At 37.3% G+C, this 27,608-nt stretch overlaps 1 protein-coding gene across 3 annotated transcripts in view; it reads right to left on the bottom strand.

Moving 5' to 3' along the window:
* Positions 1-27,608, bottom strand: part of tuft1b (tuftelin 1b) — a 57,125-nt gene that overhangs the window by 7,141 nt on the left and 22,376 nt on the right. For 2 of the 3 annotated variants that reach the window (XM_046844332.1, XM_046844333.1), the window contains 7 exons: positions 18,889-18,963; positions 14,278-14,358; positions 14,117-14,203; positions 10,811-10,876; positions 8,485-8,574; positions 3,216-3,314; positions 1,137-1,354 (listed from right to left, as the gene is read on the bottom strand). In XM_046844332.1, the coding sequence (XP_046700288.1) occupies positions 1,137-1,354; positions 3,216-3,314; positions 8,485-8,574; positions 10,811-10,876; positions 14,117-14,203; positions 14,278-14,358; positions 18,889-18,963 (716 nt within the window). The remainder of the gene's footprint in view (positions 1-1,136; positions 1,355-3,215; positions 3,315-8,484; positions 8,575-10,810; positions 10,877-14,116; positions 14,204-14,277; positions 14,359-18,888; positions 18,964-27,608) is intronic. The other variant, XM_046844334.1, reaches the window with a different exon arrangement.

The raw sequence follows: 27,608 nt of genomic DNA, 5'->3' as shown, positions 1-27,608 counted from the left end.
TCCAGGTCCTGAAGCAGCAAAACAGCCCCAGACCATCACACTAAGACCACCATACTTTACTGTTGGTATGGTGTTCTTTTTCTGAAATGCGGTTTTAGTTTTACACCAGACGTAATGAGACACACACCTTCCAAAAAGTTTAACTTTTGTCTCGTCAGTCCACAGTGTATTTTCCCAAAAGTCTTTGGGATCATCAAGATGTTTTCTGGCCTTTATGTTCTTTTAGCTCAGCAGCAGTTTTCATCTTGGAACTCTGCCATGCAGACCATTTTAGCCCAGTCTCATTCTTATGGTAGAGTCATGAACACTGACCTTCACTGAGGCAAGTGAGGCCGGCAGGTCTTTGGATGTTGTCGTGGGGTCTTTGTGACCTCTTGGATGAGTCGTCGCTGTGCTCTTGGGGTAATTTTTGTCGGCCGGCCACTCCTGGGGAGGTGCTCCATGTTTTTGCCATTTGTGAATAATTTCTCTCACTGTGGTTCTCTGGCGTCCCAAAGCTTTAGAAACGGCTTTATAACCTTTTCCACACTGATAGATCTTAATTAATTTCTTTCTCAATTGTGTCTGAAAATCTTTGGATCTCGGCATGATGTCTAGCTTTTGAGGATCTTTTGGTTTACTTCACTGTGTCAGGCAGGTCCTATTTAAGAGATTTCTTGATGTGGTAGGTGTGGCAGTAATCAGGCCTGGGTGTGGTTAGAGAAATTGAACTCAGGTGTGATAAACCACAGTTTTAACAGCGGGCAAACACTTTTTCACACAGGGCCATGTAGTTTTGGATTTTGTTTTCCCTCACTAATAAAAACTTTCATTTAAAAACTGCATGTTGTGTTCACTTGTGTTATCTTTTACTAATATTTAAATTAGTTTGATGATCTAAAACATTAAAGTGTGACCAACATGCAAAACAATAAGAATTTAGGAAGGGGGCAAACACTTTTTCACACTGTATATACTAAATAGCTCAGCACCCAAAAAAGAAGACAAATAAACATACTCTGTTATCTCAATCAGACTCAATCAGATGGAACTCTAACGCTGATCAAATAACCCTGGCAAAGCAGCAGAGTATAAATTGCACTGTATCTTACTTTGCCTTTTCTTTTGTAGGCCATTTTTATGCTCATTCCTCTCACCTTTTCCCATCTTCCCCATTTTTCAGTGCTCTGAGTTCCTGAAGTTCAGCCTCGCCTGCAGCCATCTGGTCATGAAGACTGGCATTCTCGAGCTTGAGATTTCCTAGAAGCGTCTGCAGCTCCTCAATGCGTTTGCCCTGTCCCTCAGCCTGCTTCTGGGCCTGCTGCAGATGCTCGTTTTGCTCCTCCAGATGCCGCAAGTACTCTCTATTCTCTGCCTGAAAGGATTAAGGATGCATCCAAAATTAGTCCTTTTTAAGAACCGTTGGACAAGAAGGTGTCATTTGGGACAGCGGACTAGCAAATTGCATCATAAAAGAGACAAAGGGACACTAGGGCACAAAATCCAACCATTAACAGTGTGGTTTAGCAGGACCTTTATATCTTCCTGATAATGTAAATTGAGGTGGCATCAAAAAGTTTCTAAACGAGCTCTGTTTACAAGAAAGTACTTTATTTATCAAGGTTTACACAGTATCACATTCAAAATAGTCCCCTTGCACATCAATACAGCGTTCTCAGTGTTCCTGCCACTTCAGGAATGTGTCCTGGACGTCTTCTTTTCGAAGTGTGTCAGGCACCTTTTGCGATTCACGCCAGATCTCAGCAACGGTTTCAAAACGGCAACCTTTGAGCTTCATCTTCATCTTCAGGAAGACAGTGAAATCTGCAGAAGCCAAATCTGGCGAGTAGAGTGGGTGCGGAAGTGAGATCATGCGGATTGTTCTCCGACGATCATCATGCATGAACTACCGAATGGTTATGACATTCACATTGTTTATAAAATACTACTACTGACTTATAAAGCGCTTAACGGTCTCATGCCACAGTATCTGAGTGAACTTCTGTACCAATATAATCCTCCACGCTCTACTTAGATCAAAAGGTGCAGGCTATTTGTTGGTACCTCAAATAATGAAGACTACAGCAAGGGCAGATCTTTCTCTTATAAAGCCCACAGTTATGGAAGCCTTCCAGCCAGTGTTCGGGACTCAGACACAGTCTTGGTTTTCAAGTCGAGGTTGAAAATGTATTTATTAAGTCAAGTCTTTTATCAGTAGATTTTCACACGTTCGCTCAGGTTTGTTGACGGTGGTGTGGTGGGTCGTCTCTTATCCCAGTGATCCCTCATGTCGGTGTTACCTTCTGGTTCTCCCTTTTAGCTATGCTGCCATAGCGAGTCTTACCAAAGTCCCAACTACACAGTGACAATAACTTTTATACAACAATAGGGACACATAATAATCCATATCCTTCTCTTCCTGTCACCCTCTTCTCTCTCTCTCTCTTTCTCCCTCTCTCTTTTTCGGTCAAGTTAAACATGCTCCTGAGGTTCCAGTGACCACTTTTCCAGCCCCTCCCCCCCTTCGTGGATCTTCCCACTTCGTCCAGTCCTGGATGGTGTTCTCTTCGATTGGAGGCCACTCTGTGCAGCTGGGGACGGTTTCTCATCAACACCTTGGGTGGTTCCATGAAATTCCGGAGTAAGAACGAGAGCTTTGAGGGTGGTTTAGGACTGTAGTTAATGTTAACAGTCTGCTACACTGACTCAGGACTACAGTTTGCTTCTGATCATCATCACTGCACCCCGCAACATCGTTTATCTGCACTAAATGGATATTCGGTGCAACCCAGATGAGGATGGGTTCCCTTTTGAGTCTGGTTCCTCTCAAGGTTTCTATCTTATGTCATCTCAGGGAGTTTTTCTAGCCACAGTCATCAGGGACAAAGTTACACTTATAAAGAACATATTTATTTTTTATCACCACATTATCCGTGTAAAGCTGCTTTGAGACAATGTTCATTGTTAAAAGTGCTATACAAATAAAAAATGAATTGAATTGAATATATATTATATTATTGTTCAATATCATCAGTAAATCAAAATGGCAACATTTGGAGAAAGAGATGTTTTGGTTATCCAGATGCAGCTGGATTGTTGGTTGACAAGGATGATATGATTATTTGCGGATGACAGGAACAGTCATATTTAGGCCATCCTGATACTGTATATCATAGATTGTGTGTGTGTGTGTGTGTGTGTGTGTGTGTGTGTGTGTGTGTGTGTGTGTCACTAACCTTTAATGCCTCTTTTTCTTCCTGGTGTCTCTTTTCTACCTCCTGTAGCTGCGCATACAGGTGTTTGGTCATCTCTCTCAACCTCACACACTCCTCCTCCTGATAGAGGCAGACAAAACAAAAAAGGTATTTATTTATTTGTTTAAAAAAAAAAAGTTTGAATGTGACTTTTCAGTCTTGAGCCTAAAACACCCCATCATGAATATCAGACCCCTCCTAACAGGGCATGCTACCCAGCTTCTCATCCAGGCCCTATTCATATCTTGGCTATTGTAATGCTCTTCTGGCTGGACTTTCATGTGCAACCAGACCTACATTTATTGCATTTGGAAGTTACCCTTATCCAGAGCAACTTACAGTTATCCCACTTACACAGATGAGTAACTGAGGGTTAGGGGCCATGCTCAAGGGCCTAGCGGTAGCAGCTTGGTGGTGCAGGAATTTAAACATATGAGATACTGATCAGATTCTAGCAGCTTTATCCAATGAGCTACGACTTCCCAGCTTTCTGCAAATTATTTAGAATGCAGCAGAACGTCTTGTTTTCAATTAGCCCAAGAAAGCTCACAGCTTGTTAGCTTTCTCTTTCGCTTCCAGCCGAGCTCACATCAAGTTCAAGACATTGGTTTCTAGAGTGGCGTCTACAATCAATTTAGAAGCTTGCGGTGGGTAAATAAGAGGCAGCAAGTGGTCCCATCATTGAGAAACACAAAATCAACCTCAACGACATTTTCTTTCATACCCTGTTGGTGAAATGACCCACTGAATTCTATCCGGATAACCAGATGTGTAAAGAGTACCTAAAAATCATACTTGAGTAAAAGTAGAGATCCCTTAAACCAAAACATACTCCATTACAAGTTAAAGTCCAATTCCAATAAAAGTCTTCAAGTATCTGATTTAACAGTACATATTGAACGTAGGGTAAAAGATGCACTAGTCCTCAACTCCAACACTCATATTACTGATAAGCCAAAAACAGCTGATTTGTGAGGTTTTATTTATTATCAAATTGTACACCTCAACACTGCATTAACCATCAACACAACAGCATCTTCAACATGGCAGAATAAAACAAAGATGGGTCAAAAAAGGACAAAGTAGTAAAGCTATCTTTCAAAACAAGATTTTCAATTAACAAATACAGTGACAGTATCGTGTCACAAAGTAGAAGAAACTTTAGTATTCAATTGACAAATAAAATGACGATGACGATATCACATCTTCTGCAGGATAAAATCATAAATTATTAAGTGAATCATAAAATGTAGTTGAGTAGAGAATAAAAGTTGCTTATATCTTTGATACTCAGTGAAACTAGTACAGTAACGAAGAACATTTACAGCACGGCGGAAAACCAAATCCCTTGCAATCTTCAAGAAACATCTGAAAAACTCGTATTTTTCTTGAGCATCTAACCACCACCTATCCTTGGTCCCTTCTTGTTCTAGCTTTTACTATTTTTAATGATAACTGAAATCCTTGTACTGTGGGCACTTCTCTTGTTTATTGCCATCTTATGATAAACAGAAGTCCCTTTGGACAACAGCGTTGGCCAAATGAATAAATGTAAATAAATGTAAAGGTACCGTCTAAAACCATTCCTTGCGCTCGAGTAAAACGTTTGCGTGTTATTCCCTGAATATTCTGAGCTGGCAGTAAATTGAATACCACATTACAAGTAGGCGCCTCAACCTTTTCATTACTCATGCTAGTATTGAATTACTCATCCCTAGGCCAGGTCCAAAAATGCATGGCATATCGTGTCACATGCGTGATAGAATTTGCAAAACGGTGCCATATTCATCATTAATCTTGGAATATAACCGATAACGGTGACGTGCCATTTCTTCCCACTGGAGATCTGGAGATCATTGTGTTTAGAAGAACTATTTCGTGAAAGAGAGAGAGAATGCAAGGGAGTGACAAAATCCTGGTTCTTGCCCCTTTCTCAGGCTAGCAAACTGTACATCTGCAATCCCAGAGAGGCAGAACAGGACACACCTGAAGGCAAGGAGAAGTGTGTAATGAAGGAGTATACAAACTAGTGCTAATAATATCAGATGAAACTGGATTATCAAGTCGGTGAACGCTTCCAGTGTTTCCATGCAGCAGCCTGGATTTTCAGAATGTCATAACACAGGGAAAATGCTGTGTGTGTGTATGTGTGTGTGTGTGTGCATGTTCTTGCAGCTAAATGCAGCATTGGCTAGTGTTGATTCTCAGAACATCAGAGGTGTGACTTCTCAGTGCAGCGTGAAAATTTGTGCCGAGTGCTCACAGAAATGTGTGTGTGAGTAAAAGACACAAAGCCTGACTGTGAAATAAACACAGAGGTTCACAGAAGGTTCATTTAAATAACACCTGCTACCATACAGTATGTGGCTCCTTTTCAGTCTGTTACCAGAAAGATATTGCTCAAAATCACTGACTTACGTTTTAATATATTTTTTGTCCGTGAATGTGTACTGAATAGAATTGAGTACTGTACAAGTTGCTTGAAGCTGTTGCTTTAACTAATCACATTTCAAGTTGGCAAAGTCTAATGAGGCCATCTAGAAGGCGTCCAATCATGACAGCATTTTCAGGTCAGAGAAAGCACCAGTTGAATTGTTAAACTAGTTGACTTGTTGAATTGTTGAATTGTGTTTCTTGCTTTAGTAATGCCAATAAATTTCACTGTATGAGACACTATATTGCCAAAAGTATTGGGTGACTTGGTCTGGTATGTAATTTTTGGGCATTGCATTCCACATTTAGTCCCAATTTGCTCTTATTCAATTCAATTCCATTCATTTTTATTTGTATAGCGCTTTTAACAATGAATATTGTTTCAAAGCAGCTTTACACAGATAATGTGGTGATTAAAAGTAAATACAGTTGTGTTCAAAATTATTCAACCCCCACTGAAATTGATTGTTTTGGTCGGTTTGACATTGATTATGATCATTCAGTCATCCTGCTTACAATTAAATCAAAGAGGCACGTGTAGGTCAGACAAATATAACATAACATTTATAATGAAATAACCACAAATGTCTTTTCTGAGCTCACATCATTATCAGTTTTATTCAACCCCCAAGTGACATTCAATCTTAGTACTTAGTACAACATCCTTTTACAGTAATAACAGCTTTTAAACATGAAGCATAGCTTGACACAAGTGTCTTGCAGCGATCTACGGGTATCTTCGCCCATTCATCATGGGCAAAAGCCTCCAGTTCAGTCACATTCTTAGGCTTGCGCACTGCAACTGCTTTCTTTAAGTCCCACCAGAGGTTCTCAATCGGATTTAAGTCTGGTGACTGCGATGGCCACTTTAAAATGTTCCAGCCTTTAATCTGCAACCATGCTCTAGTGGACTTGGAGGTATGCTTGGGATCATTGTCCTGTTGAAAGGTCCAACGCCTTCCAAGCCTCAGGTTTGTGACGGACTGCATCACATTGTCATCCAATATCTCCTGGTACTGAAGAGAATTCATGGTACCTTGCACACGCTGAAGCTTCCCAGTACCTGCAGAAGCAAAACAGCCCCAAAGCATGATTGACCCCCCGCCATGCTTCACAGTAGGCAAGGTGTTCTTTTCTTCATAGGCCTTGTTCTTCCTCCTCCAAACATAGCGTTGATCCATGGGCCCAAACAGTTCTAATTTTGTTTCATCAGTCCACAGAACACTATCCCAAAACTTCTGTGGTTTGTCCACATGACTTTTGGCATACTGCAGTCGACTCTTCTTATTCTTTGGGGACAGCAAGGGGGTGCGCCTGGGAGTTCTGGCATGGAGGCCTTCATTACGCAGGGTGCGCCGTATTGTCTGAGCAGAAACTTCAGTACCCACATCTGACAAATCTTTTCTCAGTTCCTCAGCAGTCACACGGGGACTTTTCTCCACTCTACGCTTCAGGTAGCGCACAGCAGTCGAAGTCAGCATCTTCTTTCTGCCACGACCAGGTAGCGTTTCAACAGTGCCCTTTGCCTTGAATTTGCGAATGATGCTTCCTATGGTGTCTCTTGGTATGTTTAACATCTTTGCAATCTTCTTATAGCCATTGCCCTTCCTGTGAAGAGTAATCACCTGTTCTCTTGTCTTCCTGGACCATTCTCTTGACCTCACCATGTTTGTAACCACACCAGTAAATGTCTAGAAGGAGCTGAGTATCACAGTCATTTTAAAGCTGCCTAATTGGTGCTTATTAGGCTTTATTGCTGCTCCCTGATATCCACAGGTGTTTTCAATACCTGATTGAAAACACTTCATTGAACCTCTGTTCTTCAGAGTGGTAGTCTTTAAGGGGTTGAATAATTATGTCAATGAAGAATTCACAAAAGAAACATTTACTACTGTATTACAAAACTAATTGATGTCATTTTAGTTGCATATGGTTCTTTAAGAAGTCCTTGTAGGATTTCATTCTGAATACAATTACAAATGTACACTAAATTCCCTAAAACCATTTACAGCATTGGGGATTGAATAATTTTGAACACAACTGTATGTTCTTTGTAAGTAAGTTTGTCACTGATGAGCAACTTATAATTTCCTCCACTCTTCTGGGAAGATGTTCCACTAGATTTTTAGAGTTTGCTTATGGATATCTGTGTTCATCAACCACAAGGGTGTTACAAAAGGCAGGTACTGATGTAGGTAAGGAGGCCTGAGGTTCAGTCAGCGTTCCAATTCATTCCAAAGGTGTTCAGTAGGGATGAGATCAGAGCTTTATAGCAGGCCACTCAAGATCTTCCTCTCCAAAGCATGTAAACCAGATCTTCAAGGAGCTCACTTTGTGCACAGGGGCACTGCCATGCTGGAACAGGTTTGAGTTTCCAAGTTCAAATGAATGCATAATTTTATTATAGTGCATCTAAAGGTACAATTGAGTGCCTCCAGCTTTGTGGAAGCAGTTTGGAAAAGAACCACATATAGCAGGAAAGCGCAGGTGACCCAATACTTTTGGCAATGTAGTGTATATAGAATTATACATTCTATATTGTATAATCTTAAGTAATTATAGCCATGACATCATAAATATGGTAGTAAATAGTATTAAAAGATGGATTGATTCAGGTAGGACACAATGAAGGCATAAAATACACAAACCCCTTAATTCCAATGCCTAAATTCACTAATGATCTTGTAAATGAATAAACACAAATCCACACAGCAAAGTAAAAATAAATATGAAACAGGACGTTTAACAAACACATAGAGACAAATTTTTGGCTATGTAGTGTAGTTTCCTTAATGTAATAGATGAAATACTTGTTTACCTGGCTCTCAGGGACTAAAGCATCCACACTGGCGTTGGAGACGGGGGATTTGTTGGTGGGTATATTCACTCGGATCCCATTCGCCGGACTCTAGAATGTAAAACAAATAATTTTTGTTTATTTTTGCTGTTCAACCATTTTGTTCCATTTGAGCTACAATATACAGGAATGTAACTTCAATATAAATGTTGTGTTTATTGTATCATTATTAAAACATAAAAATTCCAACCAAATTGAAATATTACAGCAAAATGTTTGTATGACATTAATGATCATTTGGTTATGTCCTACACCAAAATAGTAGCCATGATTTTTAATAATCCCTGAGACTACTGTTGCTGTGTTTCACGGCAAAAAATGCCTCGTTGTGTTATTCTCTTTATGTACTTTTACTGTAGTTTATTTATTTATTTTCATTCACATTTTATCCAAGGAATAAGAGACATTACATTTCCATCAGATACATGTCCAACATTATAATAACCGAATAACTGAACTTATATATAAACACACGTACATCTACATCCATACACGCATATGCACGTGCAGTATATGCCCATATATACATTTACACCTTACATTTATGTTTACTGTGCATATGCTCAGGAGGTTTAATGTAGTTTAATTTAAAATAAATAAAACTTTTAATTGGACATAATGCATATTTGCATTTATAATTGCTTTATAGCATTTTCTTAAGTTTTTCCCGATGAGCGAACCAAAAATGTAATCAAAATAATGTTGCATGATTCCAAACATTACCACGGTTCTTTAATTTATAATTTAATCAGTAAATAAATAAACAGAAACAATGACTGCTTAACTAATGTATACATTTAATGTTAAAGTTGTTCAGTAGTTCAGGGAAACTTATAGTACAACAAGAAACAATCCAATTTATTGTACAATAGAATTTGATGCCTAATATAGCTATTTATTCATTGACCTCAGACCAAGAAAACGTTTCCCCATCGTTTTTGATGGACACCTACAGTGGTTGACATTTAGACAAACAATTTGAAAGGACTTGACTAAAAAAATAAATATAGAATTTGAAAAGCCACCACTGGATCTCGATTTAAGAAATTAAACAAAGTCTTTCCATATAAGGCATGGGGCCATTTCAAAGGTCACTACAGGGCAGACACTTTGTTTCTCAAGTTAAATCAAAGAAGAGTGGGGGTTTTACCATGTACTTAAGTAAAAAGTAGCCATTACTACTACATGTTTTAGTGTCACGCTGGTAACTGGATGTCACATTATATTAATATTAGGGCTGTCAATCGATTAAAATATGTAATCGCAATTAATTGCATGATTGTCATGAGTTAAATCACGATTTATCGCAACTTTATCGAACATTTTAATCTATTTTAAATGTACCTTAAATGAATACATTTCAGGTTTTCAATACTCTGATCAACATGAGCATGGACAAATATGGATGCAAATGTATTTTTATTATTAGTAAAGCCAAACTCAAAAGACAAAAGACAAAATATTCTTGTCATTTTTTTAAGTAATTATGGTACGTAATTCATCAGGACACCAGATGAGACCTTTGCTATGTTTTTTCGATTTGTTCGTTTAAAAGGGACATTTCAAGCATTCTATTCATATATTTATTATGTCTGGGAGGCAAATATTCACTGAGATTTAGGTTGTTTTATTTATGTGTCTGTAAAGAGAGATGACAGAAAGTGCCCCCTGGCTGTTTTCTTTATTTTGCAAAAGCACAGTGTTTTGTTGTGAACACTGTGCAGGTGATTAAAAAAATTCTGTGGAGATTATAAATTTTTTTATTTTGATATCTGAGTAAAGGAAGGACGTTGTGAATAAACGTGTGTTGTGCTGAAGGTTTTGATTTCACCTCTTTTATATTTATTTATTTATATTTGTAATAAAAATGGTCAAACAGAAATGCACACTGCATCAGTCGTGCATTAATAAAGTCTGTGATGTGAAAATAAATTTGCGTTAACACGTTAATAATGTGTGAAAGCCAGAAAATTATACACTAGTGGATTGAAAATGCCGAAAATGACAGGAAATGGGTTGATGGGCTGAAAATGGCTCGCAATAAAAAAAAAATTACATTTCACCATATTGATTGAAACTAAAGTAATAAACCTGGTTTGAAAATGTAAGAAGTAGAAAGTATAGATATGTGTGTAACAAAATTAATCAGTGAAAGTAAAAAGTTGTCTCGAACCCCCAACCTTCCATTCAAAAACCTAGAGCCTTAACCACTGAGCTACCACTCGCATGGGGATGGTTCTGACTTTTATTCACAAGAGAAGGAGCATGAAACAGTGAAATTCACTACCTTGTTATTGCTATTATGTTGTCGGGCCGCCATCTGTTCCCTCAGAGTCTTCAGGCAGTATCTCACCTTCCAGTGTACAAAAGATATACACACACACACACACACACACACACACACACACACACACATACACACATTCAAATCCAAAGGTTCATTTTTGTCCTATTCTGCTAGATATATAGTAAATGATTATGTTTGTCTATTCAAAATCATCTTTATTGTTAAGTATCATTGTTCACATGTACAAGGAATTTGTCTGCTTTAAAAATATGAAAAACTACCAAAAACTAGGAAAATAATATAATAAACATTAACCATACAGTTTGTTCAGGGGATGTAATGGGAGGCAGTGCAAATAATAATGTAAGTGATGCAGTGCAAATGATAATTTTTTCCGAATAAGTCAAAAGATGCAGGGTTGCAATATAGTGGTCCATGTTGATTGTGCTAATGGAACACATATGAAATGAACAGCATGGGGATTTGAATTATTGTAATGTTCATGGAAGCAGGTCATTTTTTAACAAAATGTTTAATATTATTACATGTTTAAATGAACTCTGAAGGTACAGTGTGATCATATCAACCAAACAGATCAAATACTGCTTTAGTAGTGATTTGTTTTCTTCTGTCTTCTTTATCTAACAGCACAAACTTTGGTCTAAACTATAATCATGTTCTTGGCTTTATTGTCTGTCCAACCTTTTAACAGTGGACATTGTGCCAAAGAGACAGAAATAAATTGATTATGAATGTAAATTTTACCGTTATAAATTCGTTCCCATATATTTATTTCTAATAAGTGAGCCTATGGTGACAATGGCAAGAAAACCCGTCATGAACTGGAATAGGAAAGTATCCTTTAAAGGAACCAGACTCTAAAGGGAACCCGAATGTCAGTGGTGTATTTGAGTAACTGTACTCCATTTCTTTAGTTAAGTAATTTTTTACTTTCTAGTTTACTGAGTATCAAAGCAATTTTTACTTTCTACTTAACTACATTTATGACTTTTAACTTCACTATATTTTAATGGACAATGACTGCTACCAATTACATTTTGCACCTCTGTTAAAGAAGTCATTAAGGCACAACACTCCTCTACCTGCATCTGCTGCCTGTGAGTGAATTTTTATCACCGCTGGCCTCATTTTCATTCAAAAAAGAGCTCGAAAAAATGTAAAAAACTTTGACAACCAGCTTTTGTTGAAGTTGAATAAAAAAATATCGCCCCTCTCTGAGACAGAAGGTGCATCCAATCAGTCAGCTCTAAATATTTTTTTACTACTTTATATAAAATGATTTATTTTCATTTTATTTGTCCATTAAATACTAAATGTTCTTCTACACTGTAAACCCTAATTCTGTCATTATGTAAATAATCAAGTAATCTTGAGTTAACACTACTTGAAATTTTGTATTTTCTAACCATAACTCAAAAATATAAGTTAGATTAACTTACTTAGCCGCAAAATACTTCAACTTAAAATTTAGACTGTTATGAACTCAAAATCCTGATTCATAAAAATAGTCACTCTGTTCTCCCTTGATGGTGATTGGTTATTTAAGGAGTTCTGCCTGGTAATAAGAGAACCGCCCAGTCATCATTACAAATCTTTCAGACACGTTGTGTTTGCTAACATCGCTATCAATTTTGTGAACATTATTTTAGAAATCATATTGAGAAACTGAATTTGACTTGTAAGATGTAAATTCTTTATACCTTAGTTAATCGTGTGTTTTTAGGAAGAAAAAAGTGTTCTTCAGCAGTCCATCTTCACATTTATCATCAATAATTAATTGTCTATCTGTTTACCTACACGTATTTGCTGGTTTAGGCTGGTTTTATTAATAACATTCATTTCTAATATTATTAATTATAATAAAATATAATTTTCTTTATGATGTTTTGTCACTGACTGTCAATTGTTTTTATATTTTCAATTGTTTTCATATTGCAGGTGAAACAAGAACATGTGGAAATTAGACCTGAATTACCCCAAATCACTCGCAAACACATTTGATCTCATACAGCCTGTACTGATGTCAATGGGACAGAATGCCCTCAAGCCCAAAGTACAGTCTTTGGCAAACCAGCTTTTTTGTTAATAAAAAATGTTTAGTTGTTTAAGTGCACAAAGTTTTAGCAGTGATGTTGTGCAGCAGTTACTGTGGGATATTGTTACCACCTGTACAGTGTTGTAGACTGTGGCTGTGACCTGGATGTTTTCTGATACAGTATGTTTTTGAAATTTAAACTGAAATGTAATTTATATTATCTGTACATTTTTGTACAGTGTGGCTGTGACCAGTTCTGTTTCATTCATTGAAATTTAAATGTTTTAATGTTTAAACAATTTTGCACAATAAATACATTCAATATGATGCTCAATGTGTTTTTTGGACTGAATAAAGCTTTAACAGTCAAAAGAACAATGATATTAGTCAATTCAATTTATAATCATTTGCAATTTCAGTTTAATTTTTAAGTTGACTTAAATATGTAAGTAAGTGAACTTAATAGTTTATGCGCAAATTATAAAACACCAAGTTAGATGAACTTAACAATTTAAGTACAGTCTACATGAGCACCAAGTTAAGTGAACTTAAATAAACAAGTTTTGGAAAATCAATTACTTTTCAGGTACTCAATTGAAGATCCCCTTTTAAAAGATTGAAGATCCCCTTTTAAATTGAAGGAATTGAAGATCCCCTTTTAAAAGATTGCTTTACTACTTTGCCTTTTTTTTTTGACCGGCATGTTTGATATTTGTTTCATTCTGGCATGTTGATCGTAAATGTTTTCAAAAATAAAACCTCACAAATCAGCTGTTTTGGCTTTCCACTAACATGTTTGTTGGTTTTGAGGACTAGTGCATTTTTGAGCCCAAGTTTAATACAAGTCAAATAATGTAAAAAATCAGATACACTAAGACATTTACTCAAGTCATATTGGAATTGGTGACGTTTAACTTTCACGCATAAATGCAAAACTGTTAATGGCAACTGTTATAGGCCATTGTAGCAACTTGTTTGTATTAATCACAGTCTAAATCCATCTTCATTGTTCTTCAGTTTAACCTTCTACACTAACCTGATGGATGAACATATTCTACATAATTGTTTTATTATGAACTGTTCTCAAAAAGCAGAAACTTTGCAAATATTGTTTTTTTTTGTTGTTGTAATACTGTTGAATTCAATCGTAGGGGATCTATTACCATTTTTGTCACTGGACCAAGTTCCACCTCAGAGTGAATGTGTATGAATGTCGATATGTAATAATAATAACGATGTACAGTACTGACCTCCTGTATTTGTGAAACCTCATCAGTCAGCATTGTGACACTCGGTTGTTCTTTGTCCTGCTCTTGTCTGCCTCGTTCAAGATACACCTACAATACAATACAACAGTGAAGCACAAATAATCGAGTTAATAATAAGAGAGAGCACGTTTACTGAAACTAACCTTGATCACTTCAATCTTCTCTCCAAAATGTGTGCTGGAATCTGGCTTTATCTGGCACTGCTTTCCGCAAACCACTGCAGGCTGAATGCAAATCATTAGTTGCAGTAGGACAGAAAACCATGCATTTTGTGTTGTGTGTTATAGATATCAATAAGGTATTGGAAAAAAAAGTCAACAAAAAAGAGTTTTCTTGTGAAGATCACAAGTTTCTCGTGATCACAACATAATTTTCTCGCCATAACCAAAGTTGTTTTTTTATTATCACAACTGAATTTTCTCATGAGCTTGACATAACAAACATTATGACACCGTTTTACAAAATTAACGAGAAAAGTCATAGCAATACGAGAATAAAAAAGTTGTAGCAGTGAAGTACTGCCATGTGGCGTGTTACAACAGATTTTGTGACCATCGTTTTTTTTTTTTGTTAGAGGGCACTATTGCTTAAATGCAGCTTAAAATTTATGACCTAGAAAAGTTGACTATGCAACTAACATCAGTGGCCACTGTTCATTAAATGTTCACAGTGTTCGCTAAAGAAAAAAAGGCTAATTAAACTGTTCAGAAAAGACAAATTTACATATTCGAGCAATAGTTCCCTCTAAGGTCACAAAAATACGATGGTGTATTATCCTCTTAAGAAACGACATATTATCTTCAAATAGCATGTAGCCGTAACTGTCGATTTGAGACAGATATTGTCTCTTTTGTGCGATGCTGCTAGGACTTTATTCTCGTAATTTCGACTTTATTCTCATAGTGCTATGACTTTATTCTCATAATTTTGACTTAATTCTCGTAATTTTGACTTTATTCTCAACTTTACTTTATTCTCATAGTGCTACGACTTTACAATCTGCAATTACGCCACACTTCCTGATGCCCTGAATCAGTTCTTCGCTCGCTTTGACAACCACACCAGCAGAGTGAAAACTCACCCAGCACCACCACCCAGAGTGTCAGGTGAGATCCACTCTAAGAAAGATCAACATCAACAAAGCGGCAGGACCAGAGATGGTGCCAGGCCGCACCCTAAAGTCATGTGCTGACCAACTAGCTGGGGTATTCACCAATATCTTTAACCTGACCCTGCAGCCAGCTTCAGTCCCTACACGCCTCAAATCCACCACTATTGTTCCTGCGCTGAAAAGAATAACAGTAAGGTGTCTATATGACTACCACCCTATCGCTCTGACACCAATTATTATAAAGTGCTTTGAGAGGCTTGTCCTTTCCCAAATCAAAGCCAACATCTCCACTGATCTAGACGTTAAAGACGTCAAATTCCAGGATCTGCACATCACAAAGGATATAACGTGGACCGTTAACACCTCCTACTTAGTAAAGAAATCTCAAGAAGGCCAAAGTACCCTTTCAGCTCTAAGTGAATTTCTACAGGGGCACGGTAGAGAGCATCACAGACTGTTTATGCCCCTCCCATCGGGCAAAAGACCCAGACACAATTAGGACACACACCAACAGACAAAGGAACAGCTTCTTCCCCAGAGCTGTAGCCTTTTTCTTATAATCCTGTTTGCACTCCACTGTTTGCACCACGTCCCACTGCACATACATTTCAATGTACATAGTCATATTATGTTTTAGCGCAATTATATTTTGTTTATTCTTTTGTATCACTACAATGACAATAAAGTCTCTAAGTCTCCAATCCAAGTCTATGACTTTATTCTCATAATTTCGACTATATTCTCGTAGTGCTTTTTTACGTGGCACTAAAACACCTGCGTGCAAAAATATTGTTTCCTCGTGATCAGTACTTCATTTATCCCCCTTCTCAAGTGTAGAACACTCATGTGTAAGTTGTCAATCACTGACAGACACAAAGTTATTTCAGTTTAAGTGAGTCTCTGATCAAAGTAAAAGCGAATTTGATCATCCATGATGCTGCGATGATGCTGCCTTTAGATCAGCGGTCCCCAACCTTTTTTTGCTCCACGGACCGGTTTAATGTCAGACAATATTTTCACAGACCGGCCTTTAAGGTGTGGCGGATAAATACAACAAAATAAAATTATACAACTATAAAAACTGGCATTTTCCAAATATAATAATAAACGTGAATCCACTGTGTTGTTTTTTTGTTCATTTTGCTCGCTTGGGGGTGTGAATTTAGCTATAATGTATTACATGTTAGCGGCCGGAGCAGCTCCTTTAAGAAGGTAGTGGATGGAGGTAAGACATGTGACCAAGGCATTTTCACATGCATCAAGAGTGAGTCATAGACAGATGTGGCAGAGATAATCCGGTTATTTTCCAAAATAAAACATTGTTCAGAATCAGATAATAAATAAAACGGAAATAAGTTATGTATTCTTTCTGTGAGGCCCGGTACCAATCGACCCACGGGCCGGTGCCGGTCCACAGCCCGAGGGTTGGGACCACTGCTATAGTTTTACATATAAAAGCCTTGGTCTAATGTGTATTTAGTCATAGCAGTGATCTCTCTCTCTCTCTCTCTCTCTCTCTCTCTCTTACTTAAACTTAGTGCATAGTCCTTGTAATTGTTCTTAATTAATTCTAAATGAACTTGAACTAGAGCATCATGGAATAATGTGCAGTAAATATTTTTTTATAGCTTTAAAAAAAGTGTATTAAAAGATTTGGGGAATCCATATGCATCCTACTTGGGCTCTTGATTTGTTGTTTACACTGTCAAATTAAAAAAGCTGTGTATTTAGCAACATTATGACTTTTATTTTTACAGTTTTCTCAGTTGCTTTGGAGCATTTCTCAGATCAGAAATGAAATTCTCAAAACTACTTGTTCAAACTCCACATCATTTAGTCATTTGTGCTCATCATAAAAACATTTCTTGTTGTTTTGATCAAATTGCGAATGCTTTTGTACATTCATTTAATCGATTGTGTACAAGTGTCTGCTGTTTCCTACATTATCAGTTGTTTATGTTCATGTTGATCAAAATATATTATACTGGTTTCACCTGAATAGTTTTAACCCCAAAACATCTCAGCATCAGTTCATTGTATACGTCATTGAATGCAAAATGATTAAACCAGTTGTCATCATCTGTCTTTTTTTTTCTTGTAAATGTGTTGAATTGATGAATTGTGCAGATGAATCTTGAATGTCACTAATGAAGGCGAGTGAACGGCATCAGATCAACCAATAATCAACCAGTTCTCTAAAACAGGTCAAAGGTGAATCTTGTGAACCTTTAATTGGAGAGTGAATACAGACAGAGGAAGGAATTATAAATTCTGAAAATGGATGAACAACTAAGAAACAAACACTTGTACAGTAAAAGTGTGAATCAAATATGCAATTAAATAAATGAATTTGTGCTGCTGAAATTCATAGATGTCGTACAGAAAGAAGTCAAATTTTGTGTATTTTCAGTCAAAATAATAGTTTATATCAAGAAATCCTGAAACTGTGCAGCGTCATACTGATACCACGACTACCACGCTCTTTGTACACATTGTTTTGTGAAATGCACTTACTGGTTTGCAAACATTAAGGAAGAATCGAGAAAATGCTTAAAAGCAACTGGGAAACTGTAATGAAATCTGATTGTTTTATTACAATGACAGCATTAGAAATCCATCTATTTATGACATAAGAAGACAAACAGGACGAATGCAGCTGAGTGAAGAAGGCCAGGCTCAGGTGGTGTGTACGTCAATCCTGATTTGCACAGCAACTCCTGTTATAACAGAACTAATTGACTAAACTGGTAAAAAAAAGTTTGTGGACACGTGAGCATATGTTTTTATTTGCTTTTTTAGACATCCCATTTCACACTGAGTCCACTCTTCTGGGAAGATGTTCCACTAGAACTCTCATTCACACACATGTACTCTGTCTTACTCCTACTGACTTTCATTCTCCTTCTCTCCAGCACGTACCTCCACCTCTCCAAGCTCTTCTCAAACTGCTCCCTACTCTCACCACAAATAACAATATCATCCGCAAACATTATAGTCCATGGAGACTCCTGTCTGACCTCATCTGTCAACATGTCCATTGCCACTGCAAACAGGAAAGAGCTCAGAGTTGATCCTTGATGCAGCTGAACCTCCACCTTAAACCAGTCTGTCGTTCCTACTGCACACTTTACTGCTGTCACTCGTACATGTCCTGCACCACCCTCACATATTTTTTTGACACACCTGACTTCCAAACAATTTTATGTTACCACATCCAAATACATCATATACAATTAGTGTGCCTAATGCTGTGGCTGGGAAAGTCAGGTGTCCCAGAATTTCTGTCCATATCTCAAATTGCAATGTTCTGTATTTTCCTTAATGAGCTGAAAATGCTTAATGTGTAGGCCATTCAATTCCTCAACAAGTAGCAGTTACTCTGTGTGATCTGATATACTCGGTGTGGTCATTTTACACCTATGAGCAACAAATATATACTGTAGTTTTCATGTCAAATCATTTTTCCTGTCACTTAAACGATGTTGATACACATTTCCTATAATACGGCTCTAGAGTTTGGCCTTCAGTATTATGCATGTGAATCAAACGAGCTTTAACTTCTCCATCACCCTCATGTCTGTAATGAAGTACAGGGACTCCCTTTGTATTTCGCTTCTAAATGTGTATTCACATGTAGAATTACCTTGTTGGTGATATCATTTAGCGTCTCGGCGGCTAGATTCTGGTTGTGGTTGTGCACTGTGAGCTTAAAGATGCCCTGTGATAGAAGAGTAGACGGGAAATAGAAATCATTCATTCCTCATTTGATCATCTGATAAATTTCACAACAATAGCTTCTATCAGGTATATCATAGCATCGGCTTTATTTCAGATATAATCATCCCACTGCGTTATCACATTTCTAGTGGGATTTCTATTAGTTTATAGTGGAGGAAGTCAAAAACAACCACCATGCCATCATCCTGCCTGACCAGTCTGAGGGCTCATCCATGCATTCAAACAAAACTGGTCTGTTGTTTGCAAAAAAACGTCTTAAAATATGTTTGTTAGGTTTATACAACAACACTGTAGACACCAAAACAGGCACGAAAGAAGTCGTCTGAAAAATGTAGCAAAAACAGTTCTCAAGCTGCAGATGTATTTTTTACAGCTTTGTTGGCCAGGTGTGTCAGAAGGTGGACACAAAAGTTTTGGAATGTCTGAAAGGCCCAATAAATCTCTCATAGTAACTCGGATGTCTGGGATGCCTCGACTGTTTTTCTTTAGTCCAAACATGCAAAACCACTCCTTCCATGCCATGTACTGTTGTACACTTTATACATCCCTCCGTGATAAATGAATCGTGCAGCGGTGATGTGTGATGTTTTACACAGACCCAAACATTTAGAGAAGAGCATTACGGAAGAAATCTGATAGCTACAGAAGTCCTAAGAAGCCATGCATTACAATATATTTTTCTTTCGTTTTCTGTTTATCTCGACATACCGAGTTGTGCAATTTTTATCATGACTTAATTTACTTGTGATCTCGACATAACCAAAGCTGTTGCCTCGTGATTTAGTTTGAATCGTGCAGCTTGGCTTCTGTGAGAACTGGGATTCAACAAACCTGTGAAGTTTTACACAAATCCAAACATTTAGAGACGGACATTTTCAGAATTACTGAAGAAATTTGATCGCTACGGAAGTCCTAAGAAGCCATGCATTACAATATATTTTTCTTTCGTTTTATGATGATCTCCACATACCGGGTTGTTTTCTCTTTATTACGACTTTATTTTCTTGTGATCTCGACATAACCAAAGCTGTTTCCTCATGACTTAGTTTGTCTGTGTATTCGGCATAAAAACATGTTTTAAAGGCAGCATCTTATAATAATAACCATAACCATTCGAGGAAATTAAGTCATGATAAACAACTTTTGTTATGTTGAGATCACAAAAAAATTAAGTCAATCATGAGAAAACATGAAAGAAATTATCACGCAAGGCCTTTTTGGACAGTCATAGCGGTATTCTTTCTCTTTCTTTCTTACTGGATCACTCCACTTTCAAATGACGTTTCTGCTTTGCTAGGGAAATTTGCAAGGCGCTTAAATTGCTACAAAGCAGCTGCAGCCAAGTCTCTTTCTATAAATATCACACAAAAAACAACCCATCAACATTTTTTTCCTTTATAAAAGTTTAGTTATAAAACTTAAATGAATATTCAGTCATTAGCTTTGTCATTCAAAGATCATTCAATGTTGTGTTTTTGTGTATGTGTTTATATACAACTGAAATCTTTCTAAAAAATTTTCTCATCCTAATAAATCCTAATAAATACTCTTAGCCTTTGCTCAGCAAACCAGTACCACTATACAGATGGGAGATCTCCATAACAGCATTATGTAGGAAGCTCAGCGTGTGCATTCTCATTCGAGATCGCTCATTACCTGCCTGGCATTCAGAATGATTCATGCTGACGTTAATGCAAATATATCTTCCCATGTAGAACATTTTCCTATTGTTTCCCTGTAATACCTCATGTCCGCTTTTCCAATGGAGCGCAGCATCCAAATCTACGCAGCAAAAGGGAATCTAACAGCTTTCTGGTTTGGTTAGTTTAGTCTTTATAAAGGCTGATGCAATGTGTTTTTCACGATTATGTAGTATAACAGCAATTCCGAAAAAGTTGAAAAAAAGGTAAGCTGTAAATAAAAACAGATTGCAATGATTTGCAAATCTCATTACCCAATATTTCTCGGTTTATGTGAAGGTTTATGTAGAACATAGAAAACATATATATACATACATAGTGCACATAATAAGGAATAAGGTAAGGTAAAAGAAAGTCATTTTGAAATGTTGGCAATGTTTGAAAAAATCGTGTCAGGGCCATGTCTACCACAGTGTAGCATTTTTTCTTCTTTTAACAGTCTGTATACTACTGGAAATTTATGTCCGATACAGGATTCTAACTGCATAACAGTCCTGGGTCTTCTTTATCGTATTTTTCGTTTCATGTTGGTCCCAATGTTTTCATTTGGTGAAAGGTCTAGACTCCAGACAGGCCAATTCAGCACCCAGACATGTGTATACATTTCTGCATTGATGAAGCCTTTCCAGATTTAAAACCTGTCATGCCATAGTCACTAATGCACTAATTTCAGTAGAGATACAGGTTTTTTTAACCGTGCGCTAATGATTTTTTTCCAAAAAGGTTTGGTTTCCAAAAAGAATTTCAATCTCGATTTGTTTGACCACAGAAACAGTATTCCACTTTGCCTCAGTCTATTTTGAATTACCTTTCTTACCCAGAGATATTTATGCCATTTCTGGATCATATGGCTTCTTTTTTTGCATGATTAAGCTTTAAACTTCATTTTTGGATTAAATCCCCCCAAAAAAAAGCAAATGCAAAAATATTTTTAAGAATTAATTTTGACATGTACTTCAAAGAATGCCACTATTTCTTAATCAGCCAAATGTATCTACACATTAACTACATTTAATCGTTTCAGTTTCATTGTTTCCCAAACCAAACTTCCTAAGAAAACACCCACGCATCACCAAAACACACGCACACACACAGTTTGGTTATACATAGGATACTGTTTAAAATAATCCTACCTCTAAATGCAGCATTAGGTACAGATTAAAACAAGAAAAGAAAAGAAATCATATTTCAATGGTGATTACAACACAAATATCAGCTTCAGTACACTGATAATGAATTCTCTCTAATCTGTACTCTGGCCAAAGAAACCGTTGCCTTTAATCCATGTGTGTTTTCATTTCCTTACACTGTTTAATGCCCATTTGTTAGGGGCATTTATTACAATAAAGATGAAGGAAGTTAGATATTCAAAAAGAATCAAACTGTAATTCTACACTAAGTGTCTACACCCTGGAACCAGTGCAGCACTTCCACAGATTAGAGAGATGACTGGCATGTGACAGTGAAATACAGGTTAAGTATAATTTCACTACATGACTAATAATCCAAGAAGGTAAAAGAGCCAGTCAAAGGCATGGCAACAAATACCACAACAACCTAATCCCTAAATGCTTCTACTTAAATGGATGTATTTTATGACTCTAAAATGTATAATCAAGATGCGTACAATAATGGCATTTGGCAGATCCCTCTAATCCAGAGCCACTTGGGTTAAGGGCCTTGCTCAATGATAGAATCTTCCGAGCCTGTTAAAGGTTTGGAAACATTTAGTGTTATGGTTTTTGAGACACGTGCATGTTCCTTCTATGCAAAAACCTCAGTAAAAGGCACAACCACAAGAGTTGGAAAGTGAATAAGTGGAAGAAAGTTCTAGATAGATGAATCCGAATTGGACATTTGTAGCTCTAACAGAAGAACTTGTAAGATGGAGAACAAGAGAGAAGACGTAAGCAAAATTCCTCAACCCCTAATCAAACATGGAGGTGGAATTTTAATTGTTTTAGAGCAGGGAAGGTTGGAGACTAATTCCAGGTAAAAGGAACCAACATGGCAACCATTCCATACTTCAACACCATGCATTTCTGTCTTAACTGAACCATACAACAAGACATTGAGCCTGGAGTGGTATCTATCATGCCCAGTCACTGCACCTAAATCCTATTGAACTGCTCTGGGATGAACTTGATTGCAAGAAACAAATCTTCAATTGTGAAAAACACTTTTGGCAGATTTGACAAGAGGCACGGCAAAGTATTTCAGCTAAATGTTTGGAGAAAAAAAGTGTTATTTGTGCTAAGGGAGGATGTTTCACTGAAAATAAGGTTGAACATCTGTACATTTATATATTTGTATGGTCAAAGAATATCTTTATACCATTAAATGCCATAGTTTGGTGTATAGAAGCAAAGGAACGTGTCTCTCAGGAACCATAAAACACTAGTTTCCACACATTTTACAGGCTTTATATTTAATTCTATAAAGCTGATTTTGGACAATGAACTGTTATAATAGTGCTGTACGAGAATTTTAATTGAACTGAACTGTTTTTAGGAGAGATTTATTTAACATCTATGAAAATAGCTTGTTTCTGTCACAATGCTTTGATGTGTTTCCTGGTACTGTAAAGTCTCATAATAGAAGACTTTCTGGCTTCTCTGTAAAAAATATATAATTAAAAAGACAAGTTGAGGGGTGATTATTGCAGATAAAATAAAACTAAGAACAGGAACTAACTTGTCTCTCAAACAGCATTAAATCTGACAAGAACCATTAAAACATGAAAAGAGTTGCTTTAATACCTTGAAAACTGTAATTATTGGGAAATCACTGTGTGATAACTGAGATAATACATCAGGCTGTGTTGTTATAGCAAAATATGAACTTCATGAATGAATTATTTTTATACACAATCCGCCATGTTTTTCTTTACAGATTCTATTGGCTAATCACCAACAAATAACTGGAAAATTACCGCACCCGACCCAGCAGTTTATTCTCTCCATTTTGTAGTGTTTCTCTTGGCTGCACTGCTTTCAGTACGTGTTTGTGGATATTAGATTTTTTGTCCAATCAGATTTCAGCCTCTATGTGCTACCATGTCAATCTAATCTGCCCAGGGCCTTCAGAATCTGTAGTGCTGGCCGATGTACCTTAGACTATTTTAGCAATGGGTCTGTTTCTTTAACCAATCAGATTTCAAATTCGCCTCACAGGGCAGTTAGCTGGCCCAGAATAGCGTCAGCATTTTTCCGTCATCTGATTGGTTGGTCAGGGAGAAACTATTACAGCCAAGTTCGACTGGCAAACACATGTAGCGATCTGCACACATAAATACATCTGAGTTAGACTTTTTATGCCCACAATGGCTGACAGAGGAAGAGAAATTGATTTAGTCTCGGACATACTTAAAAATACATTTTAAAGAAAAGCTAGACATCGTGAGGAGGTTGGCCAACCCCAAAGCTAGCTAGCGTGTCTCAGCCTGGGAAAGGGTTTGTTCACCACTTCCAGACCAGTGAATACAAGCGGTACCACTGGATTACAGCCTCTGAGAAGCGCTGCACATTATGAGTCTGCATCTCTGGTAAGTGGGTTGTATTTTATTTACATTTTTTATGGTTATGTTTAGACCAAAAATTTATTCTAAACTGCTCCAGATGATGTAGGTGGACAGTTTCGGTTGTAGTGTGGAGGTTTGGAGTCTTAACTTAACTTTTTCTGCTTTAGTAAAATGGTATTCACCCTCCATATGTAAAATTCCTCTCTCTCTCTGTAATGCCGCGTGTTGTTATGTTGCGTTTTTGTATAGTATTGATGGTTTCTATAATAGCGATGTGATAGTGGTGGTATTAAGAGGTGAATTAAGTTGGGTACGTCCCCACTGAAGGCCCAGGTACCAAACGCACCCCAGACCTCTTCACAGCACATTTGCATTAATAGCATTTTGGCAGGCATGTTTATCCAGAGCGACTTACATTTATTTAATTCATATAAAGGAGTTAAGGGGTTAAGGCCTCTTGCTTAGAGGTCCGACTCAGGTGCCCAGGTGTGGCAGCTTGGTGTTTTCAGATCCAAAGTCCAATGTCTTAACCACTCCCCCTAAAAACTAGAAGGCTTTTAATTGTCACATGTACATTACAGCACAGTGAAATTCTTTCTTTGACTACCCCAGCAATGATAGGAAGCTGGGTTCAGGCAGAGGGAGTATAGAAGTTTAAGAGCCTTTCTCAAGGGCCCAAGAATGGCAGCCTGGTAATACTAAGGCTTAAACCACGGATCTTCCAATCACTTACCCAAAGCCTTAACCACTGAGATACTGCTCCCATTCCTGATTTTACTAATAAGCTGAATGAGCCCAATGCCCCACAGCCATACCCCAAAATCTAGTAGAAAGCCTTCTCAGAAGAGTGGAGATTACGAGGTGGTATCAAAAGGTTTCGAGACTAATGGTACTAACTGGTGCTATTCTGACTATGTGCATTAACATATCTGTGATTTCATCATGGACAACAAGTTAGAACAAAGAGCAAACGTGAAATTCTGGCGTAAAACTGTGCAAATCTGACACAGAGGCAGAGGCATTTGATATTCAATTCAATTAATTTTTATTTGAATACCCTACCAGAGATTTGGCTCACTAGAAAGGTCATTGATTTGAAACCACCGCAAAGATCCAGCACAAATTGCAGGAGGTGCTTGACAAGCTTTGAAAAGAACACTTCCAGGACACATTCCACAAGTTGTAGGAATGCTGGAAGTGCTGTATTGCTGTACAAGGGGACTTTTTTGATGGTGATGTGTAAACATAGATGAATAAAGTACGTTTTATGATACCACCTCATACTATAACAGCAAAGCAGGAACAAATCTGGAATGAGATGTTCAACAAGGACAAATGGGGTCTTATGGTCAGGGAAACACAAACTTTTAGTCATGTAGTGTAGATTGCAGTATCTAAGAAAGTTGGTTCAATCCTGAGCTTAGGTTTGTGTTTGTGAAGTTTGTTGGCATATGTGTATCCTCCCAAAAACCATTTGGCGGATGGTGGACCCTAAAATTATAGTGAGTGTGTGTGTGTGTGTGTGTGTGTGTGTGTGTGTGTGTGTGTGTGTGTGTGTGTGAAAGCTGATCTAATATTTTACTGGCTTCCTATGCAGGGTGTGTTCCAAAATGTTTTTCTTTTTTTTAACACAAGTGATTGAATGCGTGTGTGTTCATGTCACAGCAGAACTATTAGGAAAATAATGTGCTAGGTAAAAAAAACTATCAGCTCTGTTTACTGGGTGTTCTGACAGGCAGAATGTAAAGGATGTACTTTCATTTGTTCGGATCAGAGAGCGAGGCAAAGACAAAGAAGAACAGCCTGGGGGTGCATACACGAACACACACACAGGTGCAATGCTTAAACCACAATCATTACCTTGTATACACACAATATCGCACATAAAGCATATCATATTGGCTTTCTAACCTGTAATCGCATACGAATTGAGAACATCGCTGATCTTTTGTTTGCATCAATAGTAAAAAGAGGAGCCAGAAAGAAAAGGGCAGGAATAGGAAGATAGGAGATGGATAGAAAGAGTGTTAAATGTTCAGAAAAACCTACAGATGCTATACATTTCATCGACCCATCAGTCAGATAGAAGCCATAAGCCATGAAGAGGGAGAGTGAACACACCCAAAGAGCTGGTACAAAACACGCTGCAACTTGCTTTTCCGATTCTTATAAACTCATCTTTTATCTGTGGTGGCATCAAATAATTATTATAATACAACTGAAATATTATAATAAATGTATTGGGCGGATCCAAATATCCAATATCATGTAACATGCATGCATAAGCACACACACATACGCACAAAACTTATTTACACCTGGGAACAATTAACTGTATTCAGTTCCACTTGTTGCTCGTGTTAGTTAAAAAAAAGTGCACAGACAAAAGCATGAGATAAGGAATGACGAATGCATGTACTCTTTCACTCACTTACTCACATGGCAGTTAACCAAAAATTCAGTTCCCCATTGAGAAGTCACAGAGACGAACCCCCCAAGGTCATTCCTCTACCTGCCTGTACGAAAACCTCTGTACATGCACACATGCTTCATACACACACTGATACACTTTCACTAGCTGCCCCAGAGCAAAGAAATCTTACACACTAAAAACAGAACCGTCAAGACCTACGATCATGTTCAGTCTGGATCTATGTGTGAGCTCTCATTATCCGCGGCTTCTTTACAGCACATGGGTTGTAACTTGTTGAGGTTGATGGTACATGGTGTTTAGAAGTGAAAAAGAAAAATCCTAAAAGCAAACTATGAAATCCAGATTTGAAAAACGTTTTGTTAAAGTAAACAAAATTACAGGTTTCTATTAAAAAAAAAAAAAAAAAAACTTTAATCTTTCAATAAATGAAATGATTTATAGGGAGTATTTGGATGTCCCAGCAGCTTTTAGGGCTTTTATTCTCCTCTTCAGATGTATACACATAATGGTTTTTTGAAAGAACATATTCAGAAAAAAATGCATTTCATATTTACAATTTAATATCTGGTTTCTCTCAAGTTTTCTCCCTTATACCATCTCAGGGAGTTTTCCGCTCACCTCTGCCGCCCTTGGCTCGCTCAATAGGGATCAATTTATAGGGACTAATTTATGAAGCTAAAATGAAGATTCATAATCTGTTTATTTCTGTGAAGCTTTGGGACAATGTCCATTGTTAATAAATAAAACTAAATTGAATTTTGGAATTTCCTAATATTAACAACCTCATTCCAAACATTGAACCATCAGTCGTACATGAGACAAAAGCCATGATGGGAAAAGCTAAAGAGCTTGCTAATGCTTGCTAGCAGGTGAAAATTAGGATTTCACACTGCGATCTGCAATGAACTGCACCGTAAAAAGAAATGTGAACTTACAGAGTACTGGATTAGTACAGGTTTGATATCACTGAG

This window comes from Silurus meridionalis, chromosome 29 (genome assembly GCF_014805685.1).
Source record: "Silurus meridionalis isolate SWU-2019-XX chromosome 29, ASM1480568v1, whole genome shotgun sequence".
NCBI lineage: Eukaryota > Metazoa > Chordata > Actinopteri > Siluriformes > Siluridae > Silurus > Silurus meridionalis.
This window is presented reverse-complemented; position numbering and strand designations above follow the sequence as displayed.